At 35.1% G+C, this 25,299-nt stretch overlaps 1 protein-coding gene across 5 annotated transcripts; it reads right to left on the bottom strand.

The window, feature by feature from the left end:
* On the bottom strand, positions 1-8,909 carry LOC129788813 (OTU domain-containing protein 7B-like). Of its 5 annotated transcripts, none has more exons than XM_055825176.1 (7): positions 8,763-8,909; positions 8,145-8,286; positions 7,962-8,084; positions 7,704-7,887; positions 7,272-7,393; positions 1,702-2,083; positions 1-1,417 (listed from the first exon to the last, which is right to left on the bottom strand). In XM_055825176.1, the coding sequence occupies exons 2-7, from the start codon at positions 8,263-8,265 to the stop codon at positions 58-60; spliced, it is 2,292 nt and encodes a 763-aa protein (XP_055681151.1). In that variant the 5' UTR covers positions 8,266-8,286; positions 8,763-8,909; the 3' UTR covers positions 1-57. The 5 variants fall into 5 exon arrangements, with proteins under 5 accessions (XP_055681151.1, XP_055681161.1, XP_055681172.1 ...); XM_055825186.1 differs by having other exon boundaries at positions 8,769-8,909; XM_055825197.1 differs by having other exon boundaries at positions 8,808-8,909.
* Positions 8,910-25,299: the final 16,390 nt, after the last annotated feature.

Here is a 25,299-nt window from a genome sequence, read left to right as displayed (position 1 = left end):
TTTCTTTTTTGATTAGCAGGGGTGGGTGTTTACAGGGGTAGATTAGATAGGGTTGACTTACAGCGATATGTCGGGAACTTCCTTGCTTCGATGACGCATATCGGTGCATTTGGTGCAGTACTGAAAGTCACAATCTTCCGGACACAAATTATCGTAGATCGATGCAATTTTCTGCCTTCGATTCTCCTTGGCCACGAGAATTGCCTGTGTCTTGTCACGTAGCCCCTCTTGGCGTACTTTTATGTACATTTCCGCATCATTGGGAGCTAGTTTGTCATTGAAAAAGGTGGAATTGGAGAGATAAATGGTTTGATCGAGTTCATTGAGTCGCTTTACGGATGGGATGCGTGTTATCTTCTTGTGACTCTCCATATCGGCTTGCGTGTAGAATTTGGAATTTCCCGTCCCGTAGCGTGGCACTTGGTCGAAGTAGGAGCAATTGAATTCTCGCTGCTTCTGATTCTCATAGCATTCCGGGCAGAGGTAGCTCGTATCCACTGTGCCAAATTTCACACAGCCATCCGATATACAATTCACCATGTAGTCACCCCCATTTATCTCTGTGGGTGGTGCTGGCCCACCCCCTGAGCCATTTTTCCCATCATCCTTCAGCTCACACTCCACAAATCTCTCTTGGGCACATTCGAGGTAGTTTTTAATCATTGCCTCATAGAATTCATGATGTTTCACACGAATTTGCGCACAAACCACCGTTGTACGCGTTGTGTGACCATTGAATGGGTCCCCAGCACCTGTGGGGAACTTCTTCGCCGCACTGTGCTTACTCCCACCTCCCATCTTTGTGAAACTCTCAATATTCTTCTTTATTTTCTTACTCATATTCTTCCCAATACTCCCAAATTGCTTTGCCACACTATTCAATTGCTTCCCAGCCGGGTTCTTCTCCCGTGCCCCCGGCTCACTTATCTTTGGCTGATCAGTCTCATCAATGGCCAAGGTGATCTCAATGTCATTGATCTCCTTCTCCAGTGCATCCTCCTCAATCCAATCTCTGTAGATTGTATCGTCGGAATTGGCGCGACTTCGCACCGTCACGACGTTCATGTATTCACTCAGAAGGGCAATCTTTTCCTGCTCCGTCAGTCTGTAGTTCCCCTCAGTGCCATCATACCCCGTCCAATCGAAATCCCTCCCGGGATCAATGCCAAACTGAATGGGAAGGAGGCTGTGGGTGTTATCTGTGAGGGGAACAAGGAAATTCGGACGATCTCCCTTTGTGTCCATGCGAACGAGAGCTGAAAAGTGAGCCATATCGTAGGCAAGGATCAATGGCTCACGCTGGCATTCATTGGGATTCACCTCCAGCGGCATGTAGATCCCACCGAATGGAATTGGAGCCATTGCTTCGCCATTCAGATCCCTCAGCACTGTGTCGGCTATAACAATAATCGTCCTCCTGCACAGAATTAATTTTATTTTTAACTCCATTAAATCGTCTGAAAATCCCTCCTTTTTTGCTTTTCTTCTTTCATACATAATCATATACTTCACTTGACCAACACTTTAACAGCAAAACCATCAATATATTCGCCAAATTATTCGATTTTGGCATTTTTTTTTAATAAAATTTTTGAGAATTAAGAGAAAATCTCACGAAAATAACTCAATTTCACGAATAATTTTGATTCAATTATTTTTCTCACGCGTATGCTACGTTCTGAAAGCATAAAAAAATCTTACCTGAGCACATGAGCCAGCACAAGTACATGAATCTCCTCGAGACTCTCATACACAGCTGCTGCATTCCCCTCAAGGGCCCCATCGAATTTCCGGTCGATGGGAAAGGAATAACGCCGGAGATTCGTTGCTGTGGACACTTCTCGTGGCTCTGGGGATGCCATCAAGACAATAGCTTCCCACTCCTTGCGCCATTCAGCGTCGGAGAAGACAAACCCAGCACTTTTGTTAATTCGCGTCTGTTGGAAGCGCCAACGTCGCTCAAATGCCTCCCCCAGCGTAGGGGAGGACATCACGTGAAATAGTTCCGATCGCAGGGAAAGTTTGCGATCGTGGAAGCCCCAAATGGCCAATGAGGCGGCATGTAGAAGGCAATTCCCATCGCCTGCCACGCGATGTTTCAAGAAAGAAAGAACAAAACGCATAAAGAATTAGAAAAAAAAAATGCTTTTCATGCTCGATGAATTTCAAGAACAAACGAGAACTTTGTTGTAGCTATTTGTTTGAGAATTCAATTTCAAGGAAAAAAAATACGCGATTGTATCAAAAGTTTACGAGGGCGATAAATTTTTAATATAAAGTCTCTGGAAAGATCGCAGCTGTGAGGAAAATAGTATACAGCACTTATAAGAGAAAGTTTAGTTAATTTAGTCTTTAAATAAAGAAACTAACAGCAGAAGAATAATCTTGAATCAATAAGATATATTTAGAATTTTAGGTAAAGTTTCAGGAAATGAATGAGAAACTTAGCAAAAGATTAATATTTTTGAATCTTATTTAAAATTCCGAAATTTAAGCATCTGCATTCTAAGTTCAGCAATAGAATCCGAATAAGAAATTCAAGAAAAGAAAAAAGATTCAGAAGTATAGAACGAAAATGAGGAATCTGTTGAATTCGTTGAATTTTGCAGAACTTATTTAGATTCTGAGCAATTTTTTTAAGGTCAGAACTGACTTTTCTTTAGTTTTCAGTGTTTTTTCCTTTAGATTTAGGGTTTAGTTCACTACATGCTTAAGTTTCCAGGTTTAATTTCTTGTTTAAGTTAGATCTTAAATTGTTAGGAAAAGCTTAATTTTTCAAGATAGTATTAACTTTTAAAGATAGATTTAAGTTTTGTATGCAATGCCTAAGTTTTTAAAGTAAGACAAGTAAGTTTTTTAAAGTCAGAACTGACTTTTATTTAGTTCTCAGTGATTTTTCCTTTACATTTAGGGTAAAACGTCATTTAACTTCTTTAATAAGTTATATCTTAGATTGTTTGGAAAAGCTTAATTTTTCAAGATAGTTCTAAGTTTTTTAGGATATAATTAAGTTTTTTAAGCTATGCCTAAATTTTTAAACAAGACAAGTAAGTTGTTTAAGGTCAGTAATGACTTTTATTTAGTTCTCTGTGATTTTTCCCTTTAGATTTATGGTTTAGTTAACTACACTCTCTCACTATATGCTTAAGTTTCTTAAGTCAGGTTTAAAGTTTTTTTTTTAAAGTTAGATCTTCGATTGTTAGGAAGAGCATAATTTTTCAAGCTAGTTTTAAGTTTTTTAAGCAAGACAAGTAAGTTTTCCTTAAGATCAGGCTTTTAAGGTTTAAAGGTTAGGTCAGGCTATAAACTGGACTGAATGCTTTTCTTGATGATCTTTTTATTTACTAAATTCAATTCATGAAAATGCCCAAATCTATATTTTGATCGTCTTTGGGTAATAAAATTGATGGAATCCTTAAATTCGTTTTCAGTTCTAGGATCGGCTTGATGTAACCTAAAACCTATAAAAGCCTAATTAAATAAAAACTTAAGACTGTCCTAAGTGGTTAAATTTTACCTTAAAAAGTTAGGCATGGCTATAGAAATGAATTAAGCCAATCTAAGCAGTGAATTTCACCCATAAATTCTTCTTCTGCTGCTGAATTTCTTATTTAGTTTATGCCTTTTAGTTGCTAAATGTTTTACCTTTACTGGCTTTTTTTTCTTTAAAATCTAATTTTCTTTTTATAAAAAAAGCTCAAATATTTCCATTTATTTTCAAATAATAAAAAAAGAAAATTTAACCTTCTTAAAAACATTCTTATTTCACTCTGTATACTTCTTTCTAAGAAGCTTATTGTACTTTCAAGAACTCTAACGATCCATTAAAAAAAGTGAATGAAGTTCTTCGTCAGTGAGAAAAGAGTGAAAATAATATTCTTAAGAAAAATCTCTCTAAAGCAGAGAGACGAGAAGTATTTGTGCAATGAATAAAATATCTATATATAGAATTTTAAAAGCTTTTAGCTGTGATTTTAAGGCGATTAAATTAAATGTAACTATTACGTATTGAGTAATAAAAAAGTTGCTCGCGAGAGACGCGAAGCTCCCGGTTGCTCGTTTTGGGGGTACTAAAAAAGCTCTTGCAAATGCAAAAGACAGCAGGACATATCGCTGGGGGGACGGGGTGGACAATTGCAACTGTTTTGAATGAATTTTCCAAGGAAATTGCCCCATTCGCGACGAAGCAACAATTTCAGTGGAAATGTGCAATAGATTCTTTTTTGTAAAACGTTTATGTGAAGTCGCCTTGAGATTGCAGCAAGAGGAAGTGAATTGACCCAATTCCTCTTCTGTATATCCCAAAGTTGGGGAGTTTGTTAAAGGGAGAGCTTTTGCCGGGAAAAGTTGGAAATTATTTAAAATTTTTTTTTCAACATGGAAACTTTTTCTATCATCGCTCTTAATGGAATTCCTTGGAGGAAGTAATTCTTGCATGCACTGCGGTGGCTTCAATGCTAATTCCCATGTGAATTGTTTCTCAAACTTGATACTCTTCCGCGTTTTTTCTTGTTGTAGTTTAAGAAGACTCCTTGACAATCTTCTGCTAAGCTTTTCTGGATTTTTTCTCTTGTTTTTTTACATGAAGTTAACTTCTTGAAGAAAAACCAGAACATTGCCCCAAAGAGAGCAAGAGAGAATTCTTTAAAAAACTTTTCCAAAGGAGAATTACTTTGGGAGCATTCTTTTGCAGAGAGAGAGATTGGCTCAATTTAAAAGCATCTCAAGTACTTCCTAATCAGCCCACTAGAAACGAAAAAGTAGGTACTTGAAAGTTGCTGGGAGCACGTGGTAATTTATTGAGATTATCAGGTCCGTACTATCGCCGCATATTGTACCCTCAATTTTGCGACATTGCACATAACAATTTTCAGGTCATTAGTTTACCACAAAGTTTAAACATTTTGTGCTGTAGGTAGGTACTGCATGAACTCCAAAGAGTTTATTTATTACGTGTAATACTTTTAAAAGTGAAAGAGAATGAGTCGGAAAATACCGCAGAGAGTTTATTTATGAAAACCCCCAGAAAGGAGCTATTAATTTCCTCAAAAACTTCTCCATTTCCTTCAAAACTATGTCACAAGTTTGCAATATCAAAAGATTTCGAGGAAAATGTGAAAGGATTTACTTGTCAAAGATGAGGATGCAACAAACATTCTTGTTTGTATTTTCACACAGCTCTGTAAAAGAACTTTTCATTTCTCTGAAAATTCTAAAGAGTATGGTAAAGGATACTTTCAGCTGAATTTTGATTTTTCCGGGAAGCTTCCGTTAAAAGGAATCGTTGACTTTGACAACAAATGGTGTTTAAAAGTTTAAGCTTTTCTTTTAGCAGAGATTATCTGGATTAGTGGGCGGGTTGATTTTTCATTGAATTGAAAGTGAGGAAAAAGTTAATTATAGATCAGTTTGAAATTAAATAATTCAAAACGATTTTTTATTAATGATTTTTTGGAATCGATATATTCAAAGATTTTAAATGAAAGTTTGAAGAAGAAATATTTAACCCTTTAGGGATTTTACTGGCCACCGAGGCCAATTTGATTTTTATTAAATCGTCTCAAAATTAAAATTTATCTAATATTTTATGATAAGTTCTACGTCTATGAGTAGGGAAATTCAATTATAGCTCAAATTCGTAGAAAGAAAACTTTGAAAAAAAATTCTTTTAAGAGAAAATTAAGATCACACATTTAAGGTTAGAAACCTCGATCCTTCAAGGGTTAAAAAGATTGAATATAATTTTTGCATCAAATTTAAAAGATTAAAGAATCTAAAAGAAATCATTGAAAAAAAAAAACCAAAAAAAATCTAGAAAAAGATTTTTTAACACATTCTGTCTATTAAAAATTCTATTAAATAATTTTGAAAGGGGCCAATTCTTTTAGAAAATCTTTTCTTTTCTTACAATTTTTCAAGTTGTTGTAAGATTTTGACAATTAGATCTTCTTAAATTATTTTATCGTCATCCCATAGCATAGAAAGAAATCAAAGTATTTGTTCTTCCAAAAAACAGTCATAAAGATCTTTCAAGAGCCCTGGAAAAGCAATGTTTCTTTAAATTTCCTATAAAAATACGATTAAAGAAATAAATAAACTGTCACAATCTTCTAATACTTTTCACAGAATGCCAAAAAGATTTTAGCTTAAAAATTGTAAGAAAAGAAGTGATTTTTAACAGAATTGGCCTCAAAGTCTTTGAATGAATTCTCAAAATATATTTCTTATAACACGACTAGAGAAAGAAAGGATCTGTCAAAATCTTGCAATATTTTTTTTTACAGAATGTCAAAAATGTAAAATAAAACAGAATCGACTCTGAGTTAAAAAGATTGAAGATATTTTTTGCATTAAATTCCAAATTTTAATAAGTCTTAAAGAAATCTTTGAAATTTTTTTTTTTTAAATTCAGAAAAAGATTTTTAAATTTGTCTATTCAAAATTCTATTTAATCATTCAAAAAGGGGCCGATTCTGTAAGAAAATATTTTCTTTTCTTATAATTTTTATATTTGTTGTAAGATTTTGAGAGTTAGATTTAAAAAATTTTTTTTTTTGTAATTTTATACAAGAAAACAAAGTATTTGTTCATCCAGAAAAAAGTCAGAAAGATCTTTCAAATGCCCAGGAAAAGCAATGTTTCTTTAAATTTCCTTTTAAAATACAAATATGGAAAAAAACAAACTGTCAAAATCTTATAATATTTTTCATAGGATACCAAAAATCTTTTAACTTTAAAATTGTAAGAAAAGAATAGATTTTTAACAGAATTGACCTCAAAGTTAGTAAATGAATTCTGAAAATTTATAAAGAAAGGATCTGTCAAAATCTTGCAATATTTTTACAGAATGTCAAAAATGTCAAATAAAAGATTTTTGACAGAATCGACTCTTAAAATGTTTTTTTTTTTCGATAAACTTATCTATGAATCATCTGTGTAAAGTTTTTCCGCTATATTGATTAATTAATTGCTTTAATTACACACCACAATTTTCCAGTATTATACAGTATTTAATATGTTAAATAATAATCAATTAAATATCCAAATCTTAAAATGACTCAAATGTTTTTTTGTTTACAAAATAATGTTTTTATGTGAATCTGATGTATTTAAAGTCAATGATTAGGCAGGATTTGTATGTGTGGGAGTATATGGGGTGAATGACCTTATGCACCTTCAACAATACGTCCAAATTACGTTTGTCAATTAAATCTATTCCAGGAAACTTTGTATCAAAGCTCATCCCCCAAATAAGTTGAAATTTGACTCACCTGTCGTTGAAAGAGGCCACATTTTGGTGCAACCCTCCAGATTCGTCCACCAATTGAGTCTGTGGGCCTGTTCTAGAGCGACTAGTGTTGAGTTTTCTATTAAATCTCTCTCAAGGAAGCGCCTGCAAAAGAAAATTGATGAAATTTTTCATCCAGAAATTCACATTAAATGTTCTTAACCCTTTCGTGTTTTTTGGGTCATACGCTGGTCCAAACGTGAAATATTTTATTTTCCCAAATTTTTAAGAATTTAATTGTTTTTCCATGTTAGAAATACATCAAATTTACGCAAAAGAGGCCAAAGAAATCGTTCTGACTGAGAAATGTCCTCCAAAAGCATCCATAGAATAAATATCGTGATAAAAAGAGCGCATGTTTCAATGTTTCAATGTTTCACGTGGACGTGAAAGGGTTAATGGGACAGGTATGTACCTAAAATTATCTGGGTAGACAAACAAGTCTGGGAGGGAGAAGGTGTAGTCTGCAGGATCGAGGCGTTCACATGGTCTCTTTGAAATACAATCTTTGGTTGAATCACGCGAAAATTCCCCACGAGCCTGGGACACGAGGCTCACGTTGTCGTCAGCCCTTGAGATTCGCCTCGCGAGTTTTTTATCTGTTGCAAAAAAAAGAGAATTCCCCATCAATTGGTTATCGCGCAGCTGAGCTATCACCTGACTCATTGTTTACTTTGACTGATATCACTTGCTGTGGTGGCTGCCGGAAGGAGTTTCTCCGTGTCTTCTGTGCTCCAGAAACTAGGAGTAATCTCCTCCGTGCGTTTCTCGCTGAGATATTCCCTTGTTGAGGTGTCTGGAAGGAACAGATGATGAGTTAAGTCCCTCTGCAGGATAAGAAGTTTCACAAACTCACCTCTATAGTCAATGAGAGCCTTCTGGAAGTCCCAATTCCAGGTGCTCAAGCAACTCAGGGCATCTGGCTGTGATGCCCCAGTCTCTGTTATGAATTCATACACCATCTGCTGCTTCATCATCGCTCCCGGAAAGTTATTTGACTGCAATGAGAAGCCCCAAAAGTTAAAACTTCCGGACACACAACACAACACAATGAGTTTAAAAAAATCAACGCCCCGCCGTTAATTAAAATGCAAGCAGAGAGTCTAGTTGAATGAAGGAAATAATACAATTAAATGGTACCCCCATTGGATGACCATGAATTACTCGGAGTTCCCTTGAAAAATGAAGCAGAAACGCGCGTCTTCAATGCCGTCCAAATATGTCAATTATTTTCACTTTTGCGCCTTACTAAAGATGAAAGTAAATTTTCCACGAAAAACCCTTCATGTTAAGAAGTAATTAGCAGGAAAAACTTTTCACTTTCGCAGAGAAAATGATAATTTACGTTTTAAATTTTCTTCATGATTTTTCCACACAAACATGACAGATCATTCGCGAAAAATTCTTATTTTGTCATTGAATGAAAAATCACGGAAAACGCAATTAAATCCCACACATAGCTAAAGATACTCACTCACACTGGATTGAAATTAAACGCAGAGAAACTGAATGAGTTTACCTGTCGCTAAAAATATGTTCACTTTTAAGGAAAATAAATGATCTCATAATTTTGCAAAACAAAATTCACACTAATTCTTCTTCTTCTTTGTTTACTTGTTGTGACATTCACCCACCCATTAACGCGGGTCTCGTCTTTTGATCAGAAAAATCTTCTTTTGGTCAGATGAATATTCAGTTTTGATCAGGAAGAGTGTTTTGTTTTGATTAAAAAAAAATCCGTTTCGCTCAGAAGAATATTCTGTTTTGGTTAGAGGAATATTCAATTTTGATCAGAAAAAAAAATCCGTATTGAGCAAAAAATTATTCCGTTTTGATCAGAAGAGTATTTAGTTGTGGTCAGAAGAATATTCTGTTTTGGTTAGAAAAATATTCCGTTTTGATGTAGTGAGTGAAGTTCGGAACAGCAGTCGAATAAGAAAATCAGCGATGTCTTGTCGCTAGTTGCAACGTTTCGGCAATTTTATTGCCATCATTTTATTTCCGGCAATAAAATTGCCGAAACCTTGCAACTAGCGACAAGACATCGCTGATTTTCTTATTCGACTGCTGTTCCGAACATCACTCACTACATGATCTTCTTCAGTCGTTAAAATTCCTCAGATTCCGTTTTGATCAGAAGAATATTCCGTTTTGGTCAGGAAAACGCTTTTTTTGTCAGAAAAATGTTCTAATTCCAAGATAAATGTTCCATTTTGTATGAAAAACTAAAAAAAAATTATAGACACAAAAGATTTGAAAAACTTAACACTTGTGAAAAACTCAACAGAACATGTACCAAAGATCTTAATTTTTCTTTAAATTTTGTATTAAAAAAAAAACAGTTTGTATGATTATTTTATATATCTTTCAGATCATTACATGTTCATGTTGTCAAATTTTCATGACAAAACTTTTTTTTTTCCTGATTAAATTCTTGTTTTTCCTGACTAGAAAGTATTATTCTTCTAATCATGAACCCATTTCACTGATCAACTGCTAACTATCCTGATCAATTGCTTATTAACCAGATAGAATGGCACATATTCCTGATCAAAATGGCAGATTTTTCAGACAAAATGGAACATTAAAATTGCAACATTTTTTCTGACTAAAAATAGCGTTCTCCTGACCAAAAGCAGAATTTTCTGACCAAAAGATTTGATCCCATTAACGCATAGCTTCGTGAATGACTTTTTCCTATGACTTGTCGATAAGTTTCATGGAACATTCCATAGTCATGGTTGTGTGACAAAATGAGACGTCTTTGGGTACATTAGCAAATTAATATACATACATATTTTATTCGAAAGAATTTTGTACAATTTTTGATTTTTTTTAAAGAAATTAAAAAATAAATATAACAGAGTGAACAGAGTTCCTAATTGTTAAAAAAACAAAAAGAATTTATACATATTCCTAAAAATAAACATTTTGGGCTAAGTTTTCTTTTAAACTCTTGAAGGGTGGTTTTAACACCAAGAACGTAAGTTAAAAATTTATTCAAGAAAACTAAATAGATTTTATTAAAAAGAATTTATGTTGTTGAAATTAAATTAAAAAACCAATTGAATTCTTTACAAACAATTTCTGTTTTTTCATGTTAATTTTTAACGTTAGAAGATTCAAAAGATGTAATTTTTTGTATAGTTTAGCTGATTCTCACAAAAAAACTTTTCTATTTTTTTTTTAATTCGAGAATTGTAAGATTTTAGTAGGTATTCTTTTAAAAAATATTTAAATTAGTTCGTCAGTTTCTTTCTTTCTTATTGTAAAAGAAAAAAATACTATTCCAGGACAATTATTTGAATTTTCAATCATTAGTTTTCTTTTACAATATCATTTTGCATGAGTTTTTTTCTTAATTTTGTGAAATAGAAGTTTTTTTTTGAATAATCAAACCTTCAATCACTTTTTTCTTCCTTATGCATTTTTTAATTAAAAATTACTTTAGACAGAAAACAAGAGCATGATCAGAAAAGACCGAAAAGGCCCTTTGTCGATGAATCTAAAATATATATATTTCCCCAAAGAAGTAATTTCTTGACGAAATAATCAGAGAATCAATCTTAAGGTGAGGGCTGTTGCGCTTGAAAGCTCACATTATGACCTATTTTTTCCAGATCACTGTCACAGCCCTTCCTCAATCCATCTCTTTTATTCTTCTCTTTGAATTCCTTTGAGCTATTATACGTTTGTATGATTTACAGTCTTCGGAAATTGTGCTTAGTTCCTGTTTCTTGGGTTTCTCTTTCTTATTCATTTTTTTTTGTAAATTCTTCCACTCCAAAAATTTCCACATCGTGGCACATTTTTGTCATCGCGCGCACCAATTGTGTCTCACACTGAGATGATAAAAAGTCTTTGGTACACGACTTTATTTTTCATCGCAATCATCATCTACCCGAAGAAATAACTTGTGTGTGTCCCCCGCCGTCCCTCCCGCGCGCGGAATTGATGGCAATTGATTTTGCTGTATTCAGTCACCAATCAATTTCACCTTCTTGTGCTCCCTGTGTACGGATGTATGTAGTATAGGTAGCCTGAGTTTGGGCCGCGTGTAAATTCCATAGCGTCCCGCACGGTTGCACAGACATAAACATTGGAAAACATTTAATACGAAATTGGCGGCAATTTAATGGGGGGAATTCGCAAATGCATTAACGAGAAATTTTAATTAAAACTACACAAAAAATGCATCTCATTGTTTCCATATACAACTTGTGCTACATCCCAAAAAATTGCATAAATGCGGCAGATTCTTTTTTTTTCGTTGTTGCTTCTGAGGATCTTATCCTTTACTTTTGGTAGAGATTTGTGTGCAGAAAGCGCACGCTTTTGCAGCTCTCCTTTTATTTTTCTTATTGGAAATCTCTTTAAATTGACTTTGAGCATGTCGTGCTCCAGATCTTTCTTTTTCTGCCGTTTCCTTTTTTTTTATTATTTTCATTTTGTGTCTCTTTGAGAGATTTATCGAAAACCTATCGATCCCCAATTGCACCTCATTTGGCGCTTTTTATTTGCTCGTTTCTTCTTTCCTTCTTTTTTGAATTTTGTGTGGTGTGGTGTTGCTGATGAGGCTACCAGACAGAAGGAGGAAATAAGAGAGAAGAAAAGCGAAGATCAGAATACAAGAAAAGATCATTTTGGGTCATCTGGATTTAGTTTTAAAACTCTTTTCTTTTTTTTTTCTTTGTGTTTTATGTTTTTTTTCATTAATATTTCATGTAGAAAAAATTAATTTTAATTTTCAGAATTTAAAATAAATTTTGAATAATTTGTAGAAAAAAAGTCTAAATTAATTTTTTAATGGAACAACCTAATTTTGCCAAGAATAGCTTTGAAATAAATTTTCTAGATGAATTAGAATGAATAAAATTAATGGTTTTTATCTAAAAAAAATTAAATAAGTCAAGAAGAATAAATTAAACAAAAAAAAACAGATTATTATCTCTTAGGCACAAAGAAGTCGTTAAAAGAAACAATAAGAAAATTCTCAAGTAAATAACTAATAAAAATGTAATCGTGAATCAAACTTATTGGAACGATGGTGTGCCAATAAAATCAAAAGATTTACGTCCACTTTTTCATACTTTGGAGGTGCAAATGGGTTCGGAATGGAGATGAGAAGACTTTATGGGGGGAATTTTCGTCTTTGTGCTCTCACAGAGATCAACAAATATTTGTTCTAACTACTTTCCCACTATCAATTTATCTTCCTTTGCATCGCTTACCAACAATGGCACTTAAGATGCCGAAAAGATCTCTTCTGGCGACCACACTAATAGTCTGCGCAAAGGCCCTCGCGCACCAGGGCATTCGTAATTCATTCGATTTTGAACCATTTAAACGGATTGGACGACAATCTCTGACTCTGATTATTCTTTATGGCCCGCAAACAGATCGAGATTTTCCAACCTAATCTTACACTTATTTACACCATGGCATTTTGTGTGTTTGATTTTTATGTGTGTTTGCGCCTATTCAGTAAATTATCACATTTTGATAATAAAATCGGCGTCATATGGATTAAGAAAAGCAGATGCTCTTCTAGATGAAAATTTACGCGGAATTTTTATTGGATTGGTCATCTTAACACCTCACATTTCTTCAGGAATTCCCATTTATTTTTTATTTTAACACAAATAGACAAGACATTCTTAAAGGTAGGGGTAACTGGGGTAAAATGGTGAATATCTCAAAAAGTTGTGGGTCTAATTTTGTCAGTAGTTGCCCTTCATACCCCTGCCTAAGCCTAGAAAGTTTCTTAATTATTCATCCAATATTTTGGCTTTTATTTGAAAAACAAAATTTTTCAACCTCAATGTTACTCTGGCCCCTCGGACCTCTCAACTACAAATTAAGTTTTGGCGAAATTCTCTGCAATTTTTTTTATCCAAATGCATTTTTAGATAGAATGACTATTGCTAAACACGAATCTAATCTGAATTTTCCGAAAAAAATTTCCAAGTTTTCCCGTAGAACACTGATAGTAAAAAGTACCACTTGGGGCAAAATGGTGAATTTGGTGTTTTTTTTTTAAATAACTTTTAAATTTTGAAAAAAAAATTTCCTTAATCAGTATAACTATTACATACAATTTAGGATGTTTGATCACTCACTAATTACCAATTTTTATAAACTAAAAAAATAAAAAAGGAAATTTCTTAAATTTAATGTTTTTTTGTTATTTTTTGTATTTGTTTTATTAAAAAAGTTTTAATTGGTACACAAATCTCTCATTCTCAGTAGGTATTATAGTGCCTTGCTCAAATAATTTCGTTAAATTAAGATTAGGGACTAAAAAACCGCAATTCACCATTTTACCCCAGGATTGGGACAAAGTGCAAGGGTTCGGAAAATGGATTGAAAATGCATTTTCCCGTTGAGATAAAAAGAAATTGTCTGAGACAAAATTGTAGCCTGGACGATGGGAAAACTCAAATATTTCCACGGAACTCAGGAAAAATTATCTCCCAAAAATTCACTATTTTACCCCAGGTTCTCCTACCTTTTGCGGGTTAAATATGGGTTATAAATTTAACGTGTTTAGATATTTAAAACTATTCTAAACTTTTTTTTAATCATTAAATTAATTAATTTATTTAAAAAAAAGTTTTTTGTAGAATATTCCTTAAAATACCTCAAAATGAATAAGCTTCTTCTCTCATAACATCTTTTCATGCATTTTAAATGACCCTCACTGTATCCCTTTCTGATCAAAATTCAATTTTTATTGACTCGCTGCTCTTTTTGTACGTACAAAAAGAGCTTCTTGCTTTTATTGTCATCATGGCAAATGCCCTGTCTCACGCATAAAATTCGATTGTGTGCAAGAGAAGTCAATTGGTGCGGATGGCCAATTACAAAATTGAGTGGAGCTATTATCGTTTTGTGAGCGTGTTCCCAAAGTGATCCGTGTCAATGTTGCTCCGCCATTAATGTGACCGCGTAGTGTGATACACCCAAAAAGACGTGAGTATGGGCAGAGAGGTGGAGATGCCAAAAAGGAACAAGGCACAAATTTGAGAACACGATCACTTGTTGTTGCGCGGGGAAAAAATTGACACTCTGGCGCGTAATGATAAAGTGATGAGCCCGTTGCGCATGCTACTTAGCAATGAATAATGGTCCCTGATCAAAGAGGCAAACTCGAAAATTCCTGCAAAACGCTGTAATTATGCCAATATGCCAAAGAGAATCGCGGGATTGCACTGCCTTGTTCGCGGATCACTTAATAGTGATACTTTGGGTGAGGAGAATGTTACGTTTTCCCGATCATTTCTCCATCTCTGGGGCGATTGGGGGGGCCATATCTTTATTGCTGTAAATCAGCGCGTATTTAAAGGTGATCTTGGCGGGGTTCACCCAAAAGTGATCGTGGTTGGTGAAAGAGTGGCGATGGGTACCTGCCCTCCGAGCTTCGAAAAATCATTTTGAAAAAAAAAATCAAAAAGAAGAAATACGATCACTTTGCTGCCCTCTCACTTTGATTTCCCATAATGATTGACTTATGATGCCCATTGATGGGGATTGAGCTCAATAATTTTCAATCTACCTTTGATCACCGTCATCACGGGGACCAATTTAATAAAGTGATTACAGATATTTTGTATGCAAAAGACTTCCATATAAAATAAAGACCTTATTACTGAGAATTTTTTTTAACTTGCTGCTTAATGGAGACAATTTTCATCAAATTCCCAATTTTTTCCAAGTCTTCGCCTTTTAATTATATTTAACAATTTAATCCCCCTCTATTAAAATGATCTTATTCGATTACATTCTTTAGGGGATTTGTCGCAATTTTATGCCGGGGCAAGTGATCGAGATTTTTAAAGATCTTATATAGCTCAAGAGATCTCTGAGAATTGGATTGCTTTCTTCAAAAATTTTACGATGTTTGTTTTAATTGAATAGCCCAGATATGAGAGCCGGAAAGTTTCTAAAAATATTCTGTTTTTTTTTGCAAAGTTTTATTGCTTTACTTTCTTTTCTTTAATTTCTTTCCTCGATCTTTCTTAAAAGTTTTATAGTAAAGAAAATTCTTTCCTCTCGGTAAGATTGCGAAAAGAGAATGATGATCATTGGCGATTGCTGATTAAGACATTTCTCAAGTGCTACAAATTCTTTTTCCATTTGCTAAAGGCTCCCCTAGCGTGAGGAATTATGAAATTAACATTAATGAAGATCACGATGGAGACAATCAATTTCTCGGTGGAAAATGTGAATTTCTTGTCGATTAAATCAAGCCACGGGATAAGCGAGTTCACGCTCCACCATCCATTGGAATTTCATATGAATTTATGTATTTTTGTGCCCAAAGATGGTGATCTTGGTTGATCATTGATCGGAGTGAGCAAAATTCTAAATGGAAAAATATTTTCCATCCTTATTAAATTCCTGTGCGTGATAATTTTAAAATATTCCGATCGCATCGTGGAGATTTCATATTTTGTGCACCAAACCCGTACCCACATAAGAGATGGGGAGCAATCGTTGAGATATTTCATTTTAAATTGGTGATCCTCTTTGAGAATTCTCGCGTCGTCTGGGACTAGAGCAATTAGTTGGTGTTCCACTTCGTGGCCAACACCAAGTATTGTAATCGTCGGATTTTCCGACCACCTCAGATCGGGCTCAAACTTGGTATGAGCACGTCTCAGACAATCCACATTCCAAAACTGGTGGTGGAAAATTTTTGATCCGGCCGGCCTGCCGGCCTGCCGTCCGGGACTCTAAACTTTGCCTTATAGCTCGAGAATGGTAATAGAAAGAGACTTCCGGTTTGAAGTTTTCTATAGAAATGTGGGTGTAAAATTTCATTTTTTCACATTTTCGAAATCCAAGATGGCCGCCGTCCGCCATTTTGAACTACTGTCAACCACTTCCCTTATAGCTAGAGATCTGAAATTTTAGTATGTTGTAGAGCTCAGTGAGACGTTTTCATCGATAATTCATACTTGAAAATCGGTCAAGCGGTTTAGCAAATATGGCGGCCTAAAGCAAAAAGTGTTTTTTCAATATAACTCGAGAACGGCTTGACCGATTTTGACCATCTTGGTATCAAATGAAAGGTATTGCGAAGCCCTACAACTGTCTAGAACATTTCAAGTTTCAAAAACAACCGCAAGAGGCGCTAAATTCAAAAACAAAAATTGCCTAACTTTACGGGGCAATATCTCCGAATCCCCATTATCGATTTCCTTTAAATTTTGATATGTTGTAGCCTGACTCAATATCTGTCACCAGTCCGAAAATGAAGAAAATCTATGTCGCCGTTTAGAAGATATAGCCATTTGAAAAATTCTTGAGTTTGAAAAGTTCTAAGAGCTATATCTCTTGAAACGCTTGACCGATTTTGCTCATCTTAGTATCAAATTAAAGGTTTTGCAAAACTCTACAACTTTTTAGAACATCAGAAACCTCTAGAACTATTCCTTTGGGACAAAAAATATCAAAAACTATTTTCGTAAAATAAAAAGCCGCCATTTTGTGTTCTGGAGGTGACCTTGAAAATTATTGAAATTTATCTCAATTTATAGCCTGTTTTAATACCTTTCCAAAACTAGTCAAGAAATTTATGTAGGTCTTATAGAACCAGAAATATTACCATTTTTATCCTTCAAATTGCCGAATTTCACATAAAAATCAATTTTGTCCACTAATTCTGCTCACAAATAGTATTACAACGCATATTAAAACTTCTACACGTTGTGGGACACCAACTCTTATAACTGGACGCGTTATGATTGACTTTGAATTGATTTTGCAGAGTTGGCCATAGAGAGACGTACTTGAGGATTTTTCTTTTTTTTTTCTTTTTCTCTCTCTCCACAATCTTGTCCTGCCTTGTATTTCCAATCACTTGGCAATTTTTGCATTTTAAAAACCTCCGCGAATGTGATCGCGAGCTTTGCGGAGCTACACTACACAGCAAAATGGCAAAGAGGAGAGAAATATTGGTTTACACACAAAAAGACAAACAGATAGAGAAAAGAAGTATATGTGGAGGACAGTTTAGTGAGAAGAGAGACTGAAGGAAGGCAAATCACGTTCTAAATTATATATATCCACCGTAAGATCACCAAGAGGATCACCCCCTTCGCGATCCTCTCCCATCCCATGTTATGCGACAAACTACGTGGCGGCTACAAAGTGTATCATATAGGTAGGTAACATACCTAACTATTTGTAATTAGACTAACTTCCCAAGCACAATGTCAATTTGAATTCAAGTGGCATTTCCAATAGTTTATTTTGAGGGGGAGATCAAACAAATTGCGATCTATACCAGCGATCTCGATGGAATATGAAGAATTATTCGGAGCTTGTATGTTTCATTGCGCAACATTTGCGATTCTCAGCACACACAGACTTCTCTCTCCCGGCGAGGACTTCTTTTGCCCCCTTTGCAGCACTGGGCTGGATTATATGGCTGCAAAAAAAAGTGCTGTACCGAGTGCCACCAGCTTGAAATGCATCACAAAGCACATAATTGAAGATTTTATCGTAATTTTGATCGACATTTTGCTGGAAATTTGTTGTGCTTGGTGTTCTTTCGCCTCTTTTTTCCACCTCAATGTCCCCGCGTACCTTTGCACAGTTGCAAACTGATTGCTGAATCGATCAATTGATGCCTTCAATGTCTATGTCTTGTTCTCCCTCATGTCCAACTTTTGCGCGTTTCTTCAGCTTCTCATGGGGCGAGATTTTTTTTGTCTGCAAAAGGATTTCTCACGCCTTTTTCCAAACACACAACCTCGTTTTTTTTTGCTTTTTTTAAATCTTGTAGTTAGTGAACTTTTACGCGCTTTGTTGATTTTTTTTTGTAGCAAAATTGAATTACATAAAAGCTCATGGATTGATATTTGTGACACATTGATCTCCTGTTAATTAATTTAATTAGATGATCTAGATTTTAATTGTATTTTCTTCTCACTTTTGTCGTTTTAAGACAGTTTGGTCTCATTTTTATTTGATAGAAAATAAAAAACAGACACAGGTAGTAACCACCAGGCGTCTCCATCGTGATCAATGAGCTTTTTGTTCTCCAATTCAATGTAAAGAATGTAAAAGATTTCTTTTAAAGAAAATTGAACATGATATGATTAACCAGGCGTCTCCATTGTAACTTAAGATTTATTTTAAATTGTTCAAGCAACTACCAGGCGTCTCCACTGTACTGAATTTAATCAAAATTAATAAAATCATCAAGTTTGGATTGCTGGAAAATTGAATGAATTTTTTAAAAATAATTTTTTGATTCAAGCAAATCTTTTTGTACAAATTAAATAAAGCTCCTGCGAACATAGAACTTCAACTTTGCAATTAACTACACGAAATAAGGAGCGAAAGAAGAAGTAATTTCTGTGACTAGAATTGATGAGGACTTCATGTTACTTTCTACATATGACCGTCTTGTACATACCGCAATGGAGTGGCTCAAAAGAATCAACATTGCTTGCGAAAAACATGTTGTTTCCTCACCATTTCTGCAATTTCTGATCCTTCTGCAGTCACATAACGTGATATAAATTAACACAAAGTCATGTGTGATTATAAATTTGCTGGACATTCAATTAGAGCGACGAACAACTTCTAAGCAAATAAGCCGCCCCGGTGTCCATTCCTTGTCACATCTCCACCATAGACGAGCACACACCTCTCTTTGTATACAATTCCAATAAAATGATAATAAATGGGGTCATTTGGGAGGGACAAATTAGAAGAAGTTCGCATGTTTGAATGTGTAATAAACGATCAATTTGTAAAATCTCCCCAATATGCATACAAATCGCCGGGATTATCCACAGCTTCCAATCTTCTAGATCGCGTCCCCATCTCTTTGGTTTAAATTCCTTAATGGCACATTCATTACAATCTGGTGCTCTTGCGGGGATTGAGATAAAAAGAGGCGTTATTGGGTATTCAAGGCTCGCATCGTTCCTCTCTGGGTTGATTTTCAAAAGATTACCTTCTTGAATATGCAACGATTTAAACACCTTGTTGTGCCTTCTTTTTCTCCTACTTTTTTTTCTCTCTCCACCTTATCTCCCTTCAGACGCCGCCATGGTGGAGCGGTGATAGCACGGAGTGAATTGAAACGAAATGAAAAAAAAATGTAAAGAAGAACCTGCGCGACTAATCAAATTTATTATTTATCCAATCCGTTCCAATTATACGAGAAAACGCATAAAGTGGCCTTTTTCATGTGACGGCAACCACAATTTCTCGCACGCGGTTCTATCTCGAAAATTGCGCGCGATGTATTTGATGATATTTTATCGTGAGGGAGCGATATAAAAGTGAGATATTTATTGATGCCATGGCAAGAAGATGGTGAGGAATGTCCCGGGAGTGAGATTCTGGCACAATAAATCCACGTGCAATCAATTTTATTAAATTCCATCTGCAAATGGTGAGCATTTCTGCGTGTTTTTATGACACTCTTGCGGGAAAATTGAATTAAAATAAGTGAGTTATTTTGAAATTGAGCAACTTTATCGATGATTATCTGATATATGATCCAGGGTGAGCTTTGATAGCTATTGATTTACCTTTATTCGTGTATTAAATAATGTATATAGCATCCTATATATTGCTCCAAGGGTTTATCAACAACAAATTTAGACAAGAAAAGCTCTTAAATTTTATCCTAAACAAGATCAAATAAAATATCTCTTAAAACAATAAGAAATCGATTTATTTGAATTTCTTTTTTATATTTAAGAGACAATTTTGACCCATTTCACCCAAAGAAAAAAAATGAAAAAGAGACTTTTCTACAAAATATTTATGATTCCGCAAATATCACCAATCTCATTGAAGAAAGGAATTTATGGGGAGGCGTCAAAAGCAAACCGCGACGACTGCAAGCCAATATTAACTTCCTCCTCGCGGGAAAACAACGAATACCTACATAACTAAAAAAGCCTCCGGAGAATGCAACAATAAAATGTATTATTTTGTGTATAGATTTATTAAGCAAAGAAGAGCATAAAATGACTCAATCAAGCTTAAATGCCAACTGCAGATCATTCTCCGTTTAAGAGATGGGGCCGTAATGTTAACATGACAGGCGTGTCATGAGACTTTTACGACGAAACACTTTTATGGATCTCCTCAATTGTCCGTAAAGGATTCCAATTTCTTCAGCACAGGGAAGTGCGATCATCACTGGCAATCATGGTGAGGGGGACAAAGTGTGGAATGTGCCACAATTGCCACGAGAGAAATGCACATAATTGCCATCAAAAGTCTCCCATGAAAATTCCACACAAACAGCAAGAGATTGCAATGCCAGAAGCATGAAAATTTTCGCTCTGCAACCATCATTCCGCCCCAGACGGAGATTCCATTGAGATATGGTTGAATTTCTGAGAAAGCTCTCTCCCCTCCCTCTTTATGTTGCACAACATAAATTCACACGTATTGTGTGAAATATTTCGGGCACATCTCATTTGTACTTTTTCGTGTCCAAACAACCGAATTTACATAGTTCTGCTCCCTTCTTTGACACCAACGGCTGTTGAGGCGCTGAATTCAATTTACCTTTATCTTGCACCTCTATCGATTCCTGGGAGTGCATTCCCTCCCTCCTTGTTTGCTAAAATAAAAAAAAAGTAAGAAGAACGACGATCTGCAAAAAGAAGGCAATTCGCGCGAGGCGTGGTGACAATGAGCAAAAGCACACTATGTATGTGTATATAGCAAGAGATTCCGCCAAGACAATCAGAATGGGGACAATTGGTGTTTATTATTTTGACCCATTCTGCACACCTGTGGCCATTCTCTGTGTATCTTCAGCAGGAACCCGCGCGCAAGAAAATTCTCGTATAATTCGTGAGATGAAAACGCTTAAAAATGAATGGAAGGGCTATTCACTGGCATAATCATAAATCCCGAAAATCCTAGAAATAGAACCTAAAAGTGTCAAGAATAAAGCAAAGAATACATTGCAGTTAGATTAAAAGTGAGAAAATTCCAGTAATTTTATTATTTTTTAATTACTTGTTCATTAAAAGTATAGAAAATTTTATTCTTTGAATATTTAGCATTAGAACAGCGATAGAATTTTTAATAAGTTGAGAATAAATATTGTGCAAAAATTGGGACTATATTCTGACAAAGGAAGAAAAGAAATATTTTTTCTTTACTTTATTCTGCCTAGAAAAAATTGCAAAAACGTTTCTTTTAAACTCTTAAATTCAACAAATAATTGGTTTTATCAAAATCGAACAACCTTTTTTTTACCATAAATAGTTGAAAGAGTTTATACGAGGCATATTTTTATTATCAAGACTTTAGTTGAATATTTTACATTTAAAAACGGAATTAACCGATTTTGATAAGTATTAGATTTTTTTCGATTGTACAATTTTCAATTCTTAAACAAGAAAACTTATCAAAATCGGTTAAACGAATATTATTATTGGAATTTTCATCAAACTCATGTAAAATAAATCTTATTTTGGCTTGAATTATCATTCTAAGTCTTCATATTTATTTAAAAAATTTTTTTTATCAAAATCGGATTGAAAAACCAATCCCCAGTTAATGGTTTTGTATAGTCACTACTTGGTAGCCCCTCAAGGATTTATTGTGTTGATTTTCTCAGCCTCCACTCACCTTTTTTTCCACATTGAACGCGTATGGTCAAGAGTTTAACATGAGGTTTGCTTATCAAATTCGGCCGATCCTTTCATGAGATCTCCGGTGTGCTTTCTTCTTGTGCACACCAATGGCTGTTTTTGCCACAGCCGCCCTTTTCCGCTGCATTCCCCAAAATACGCCAGACTCTCGGTGGTGTTGCTTTTTGCATAATAATGCTTCTGCATCTCTTCTGACTGTGAAATCACGCGCTCTCAGGCCAACTTTTTCGCCTTTTTTTTGGCCTTCCTTTCTCACAAGAGCTATCGCACGGGGACAAAGGCTGCGATCTTCTCCTCATTTTTATCTGTGTGAATCCTTTCTCTGCCCCTTCTTGCATGAAAATACTCGCAAATTTTATTCGTGTTTTTTCGAATGTTTTACAAAAATAGTATCCATACATCTGTCAATCACTCAATCTGTCAATAATGCTTATATCTTTGGGAATTTTATTGCATTTGCGCTGGCTACCAAATTGACGAAGAGAAGAAAAAACAACGAACCACCTCACTCCGATAAGGGGGTTCTTTTTCCTTCTGCGCATATAATTTTAAATTGCGTCCAACACGGCAATAACACTAAATTTCCTCCGCCCCATCATTTTTGCTGCCTGAATTCCTCTTTTGCGCGGAAGACTGGTGGAGGAGCAACAATCCAAACGCGATAACCATTAGGAACACCCACAAAAAAAGCCAAGAAGCAGCATTAATTGCCACGATAAAATACATTTCGCGCCTCATGAGAATGGGATTGTGTTCGCGGATTTCGTGGGTTGAGGCACACAAAAACCTTCGCGGGATGCTTAAAGAGAGGAGCCATATCACAAACCTTGATCGATTGTTGCCACAAAATTGATTCATGCGGAGGGTTTCGGGGAGTAAATGTTTGAATGTCTTCTGAAGAATTCTCTTGTGTAGCGTTTTGAGTTCAAGAGCAGAGCATAAATGCGAAGTAGGACAGAGGCCCATAAAGATTATTTGTGGGCTCATAGAAAACATAATGAGTTCCCAAATTTGGAGTATTTTTCCCCACAAGATGATCACAGTCCAATAAATAAATTAAATTAATTGTTTAATCGTTTGAGTGTTTCGTAATCATTTGTAATGTTTGTTGAAATAAATAGATGAGGCACGATTTCACAATTTTTTGTGCATTAAATCATCTCTTTTTTTGTATTTGCATATTTTTTTCTTTATTTGTTTTAACAAATCTCTTGAGATTTTATTTGTATTATTGAGTTAATTCTTCATTTTTTTGTCTAGAAAATACAGTGAAAAGATTTCTTTATTCAAGGATTTAAGGAAATGAGAAAATAGGGAATTGCAAAGCTCTATAAGTCCTAAATTGTAGCATAATAACTCCGTGAGGAATTCCTCTCAGGCCAAGTCAAGTGGCCCAGCAGAAGAGGTTTTGCATGGCGAGACGGAGGATGACCAAGTTGAATGATTTACGACGTGATAAATATGCACAGAATTGTCCATCAATGATGTACGATGGGGTTAATAGCGGTGTACAAATACACCATAGCAGAAGCACTCGATGGACCCATCTTCGACGCTATAAATTCAACGTGGCGTCGCAGATTGTTCATTAATTACGCAAATTGCGATGTGACCGCCAAGGGGCTACACGGTTGACGCTGGGGCGGTTAAAAAACCAGCAAAGTACGTGAAAATTTAGAGGCTTTTCATAAAGAGGAAGGATTTATGAACACACTTATGCTTGATTTTTATCTGCAATGTGGTTAGAGTTTCTGCAGTAATTACAAAATTGATTTATTAAACTTATATTTCTCACAAATGAAATGAAGAAGCTGCAGTAGCATTGAAATTAAAGAAAGATGACCTAAATCTGGACGAAAAGAGTCTTATGCACAGTACATGGGTTAGGCCCCCTGCTTGTGATTAAATTTCGTTTTTAAATTATTGTAGGGCATGGTTAAAGATTCATGAAAAGTGCGGAAATATTCCGGAAAAGTGCTAGGAAATGTATGAAATTTTCATTTTTAGGACTAGTCTACATATATTAATTTGTTTATATTTATTTAGAGTCATTGGATTTTTGCTTGAGCTCCATCAACGTCTTAAATGATAAATTCCTAGATTTGCCAGCGTTTTTCTTGGATCTTTTGAACAACCGTGATTTATAAATGAAATTTGGCTACATGCAGGGGACCTCACCCATGTATTGTGCATAAAACTCTTTAATGCAAGAAAAAATAATTTCCCATGCTCATTGCCAAAAAATCAACGAAAATTCTTTGATTAAAAATTGAGCAAGATTAAAAAAAAAACAGCTAATACGGTGCTATAACCAATGTAAATGACCTCATTAAAAAATGATCAAAACAAAAGTTAATTCACATAAATAAAATTCAAGTTACAAAAATTAAAAGAATCAATGGAGCATCTAAGAAAAGCCGAGGTAATTGCATCGCTTCATTATGCATAATTTATTTGATTACTATTTTCATTGAAATTATCGGCATGATTGCAAAATTGGTGTTGTTTTTTCGCGAAAGAACACCGCGCAAGAACCCAAGTTGTATTATGTATGACAAAATCCGGAGAAGCAGAACCAATAATGATAGGGTATCAATCAAATCTCGGCGGGGAGGAAGATGTGGTTGCATTAATTGCAAGGGTGTGGCTGCAAACGGTGTGCATCGATAATAGTTTTGTCTCTCAGGTGTGGTAGAAACAAGAAGAAGGGAAATGCGGTGCATCTTAATGCAATAAAATGGGTAATAATTGCAAAATGTTTCGGAGGCGTACTATCGCTCAACACACAGAGACCATCATAATGGTTGAAAAGAAAATTAAAATGCAATCAATTGTATTGTTTCTCAACAAAATGGTTCACTTTTCTTTTGCGCCTTCAATCCAATTCTTTGCGATCAATAGGAAATTTGAGAGTAAGAAAAGGGGAGAAGGGGTGGCGCGGGATCGGCAGAGAAGATTAGAGTGCAATTAAGAGTCACAAAAATGTCAACAATAAATTAAAGAAGAATTGTGGGCAAATATTGAATTGAGCAAGCATACGTTGGTCACAATAGCCAGTGCCATGTGATCTGTGCTATAAGGTATAGGCAATAAAATGCTCTGCTTAGTTGAGGAGGAATTTGATGGGTCTGGGGAACGGGGATCAAATGAACAGTGAGGAATGCCGGATTGTGTCGCATGTGGCATGATAAAAGAAAATATCCTGCTGGCCGGAGATTAGACTTCTATCACTAAATGGCGCTACCCCGTGGTTTCTGAATCGATGCGACACAGTGTGATTGTTCTGTTTAATCCAATGCTCCCCATGTCACCGATAGGGACATAAACTTTTCTCGCTTTTGTGCAAGAAAATGAGAAGAC

Source organism: Lutzomyia longipalpis, chromosome 1, assembly GCF_024334085.1.
Source record: "Lutzomyia longipalpis isolate SR_M1_2022 chromosome 1, ASM2433408v1".
NCBI lineage: Eukaryota > Metazoa > Arthropoda > Insecta > Diptera > Psychodidae > Lutzomyia > Lutzomyia longipalpis.
Note: the sequence above shows the minus strand (reverse complement) of the source record. Positions and strands in the feature narration are given on the sequence as shown.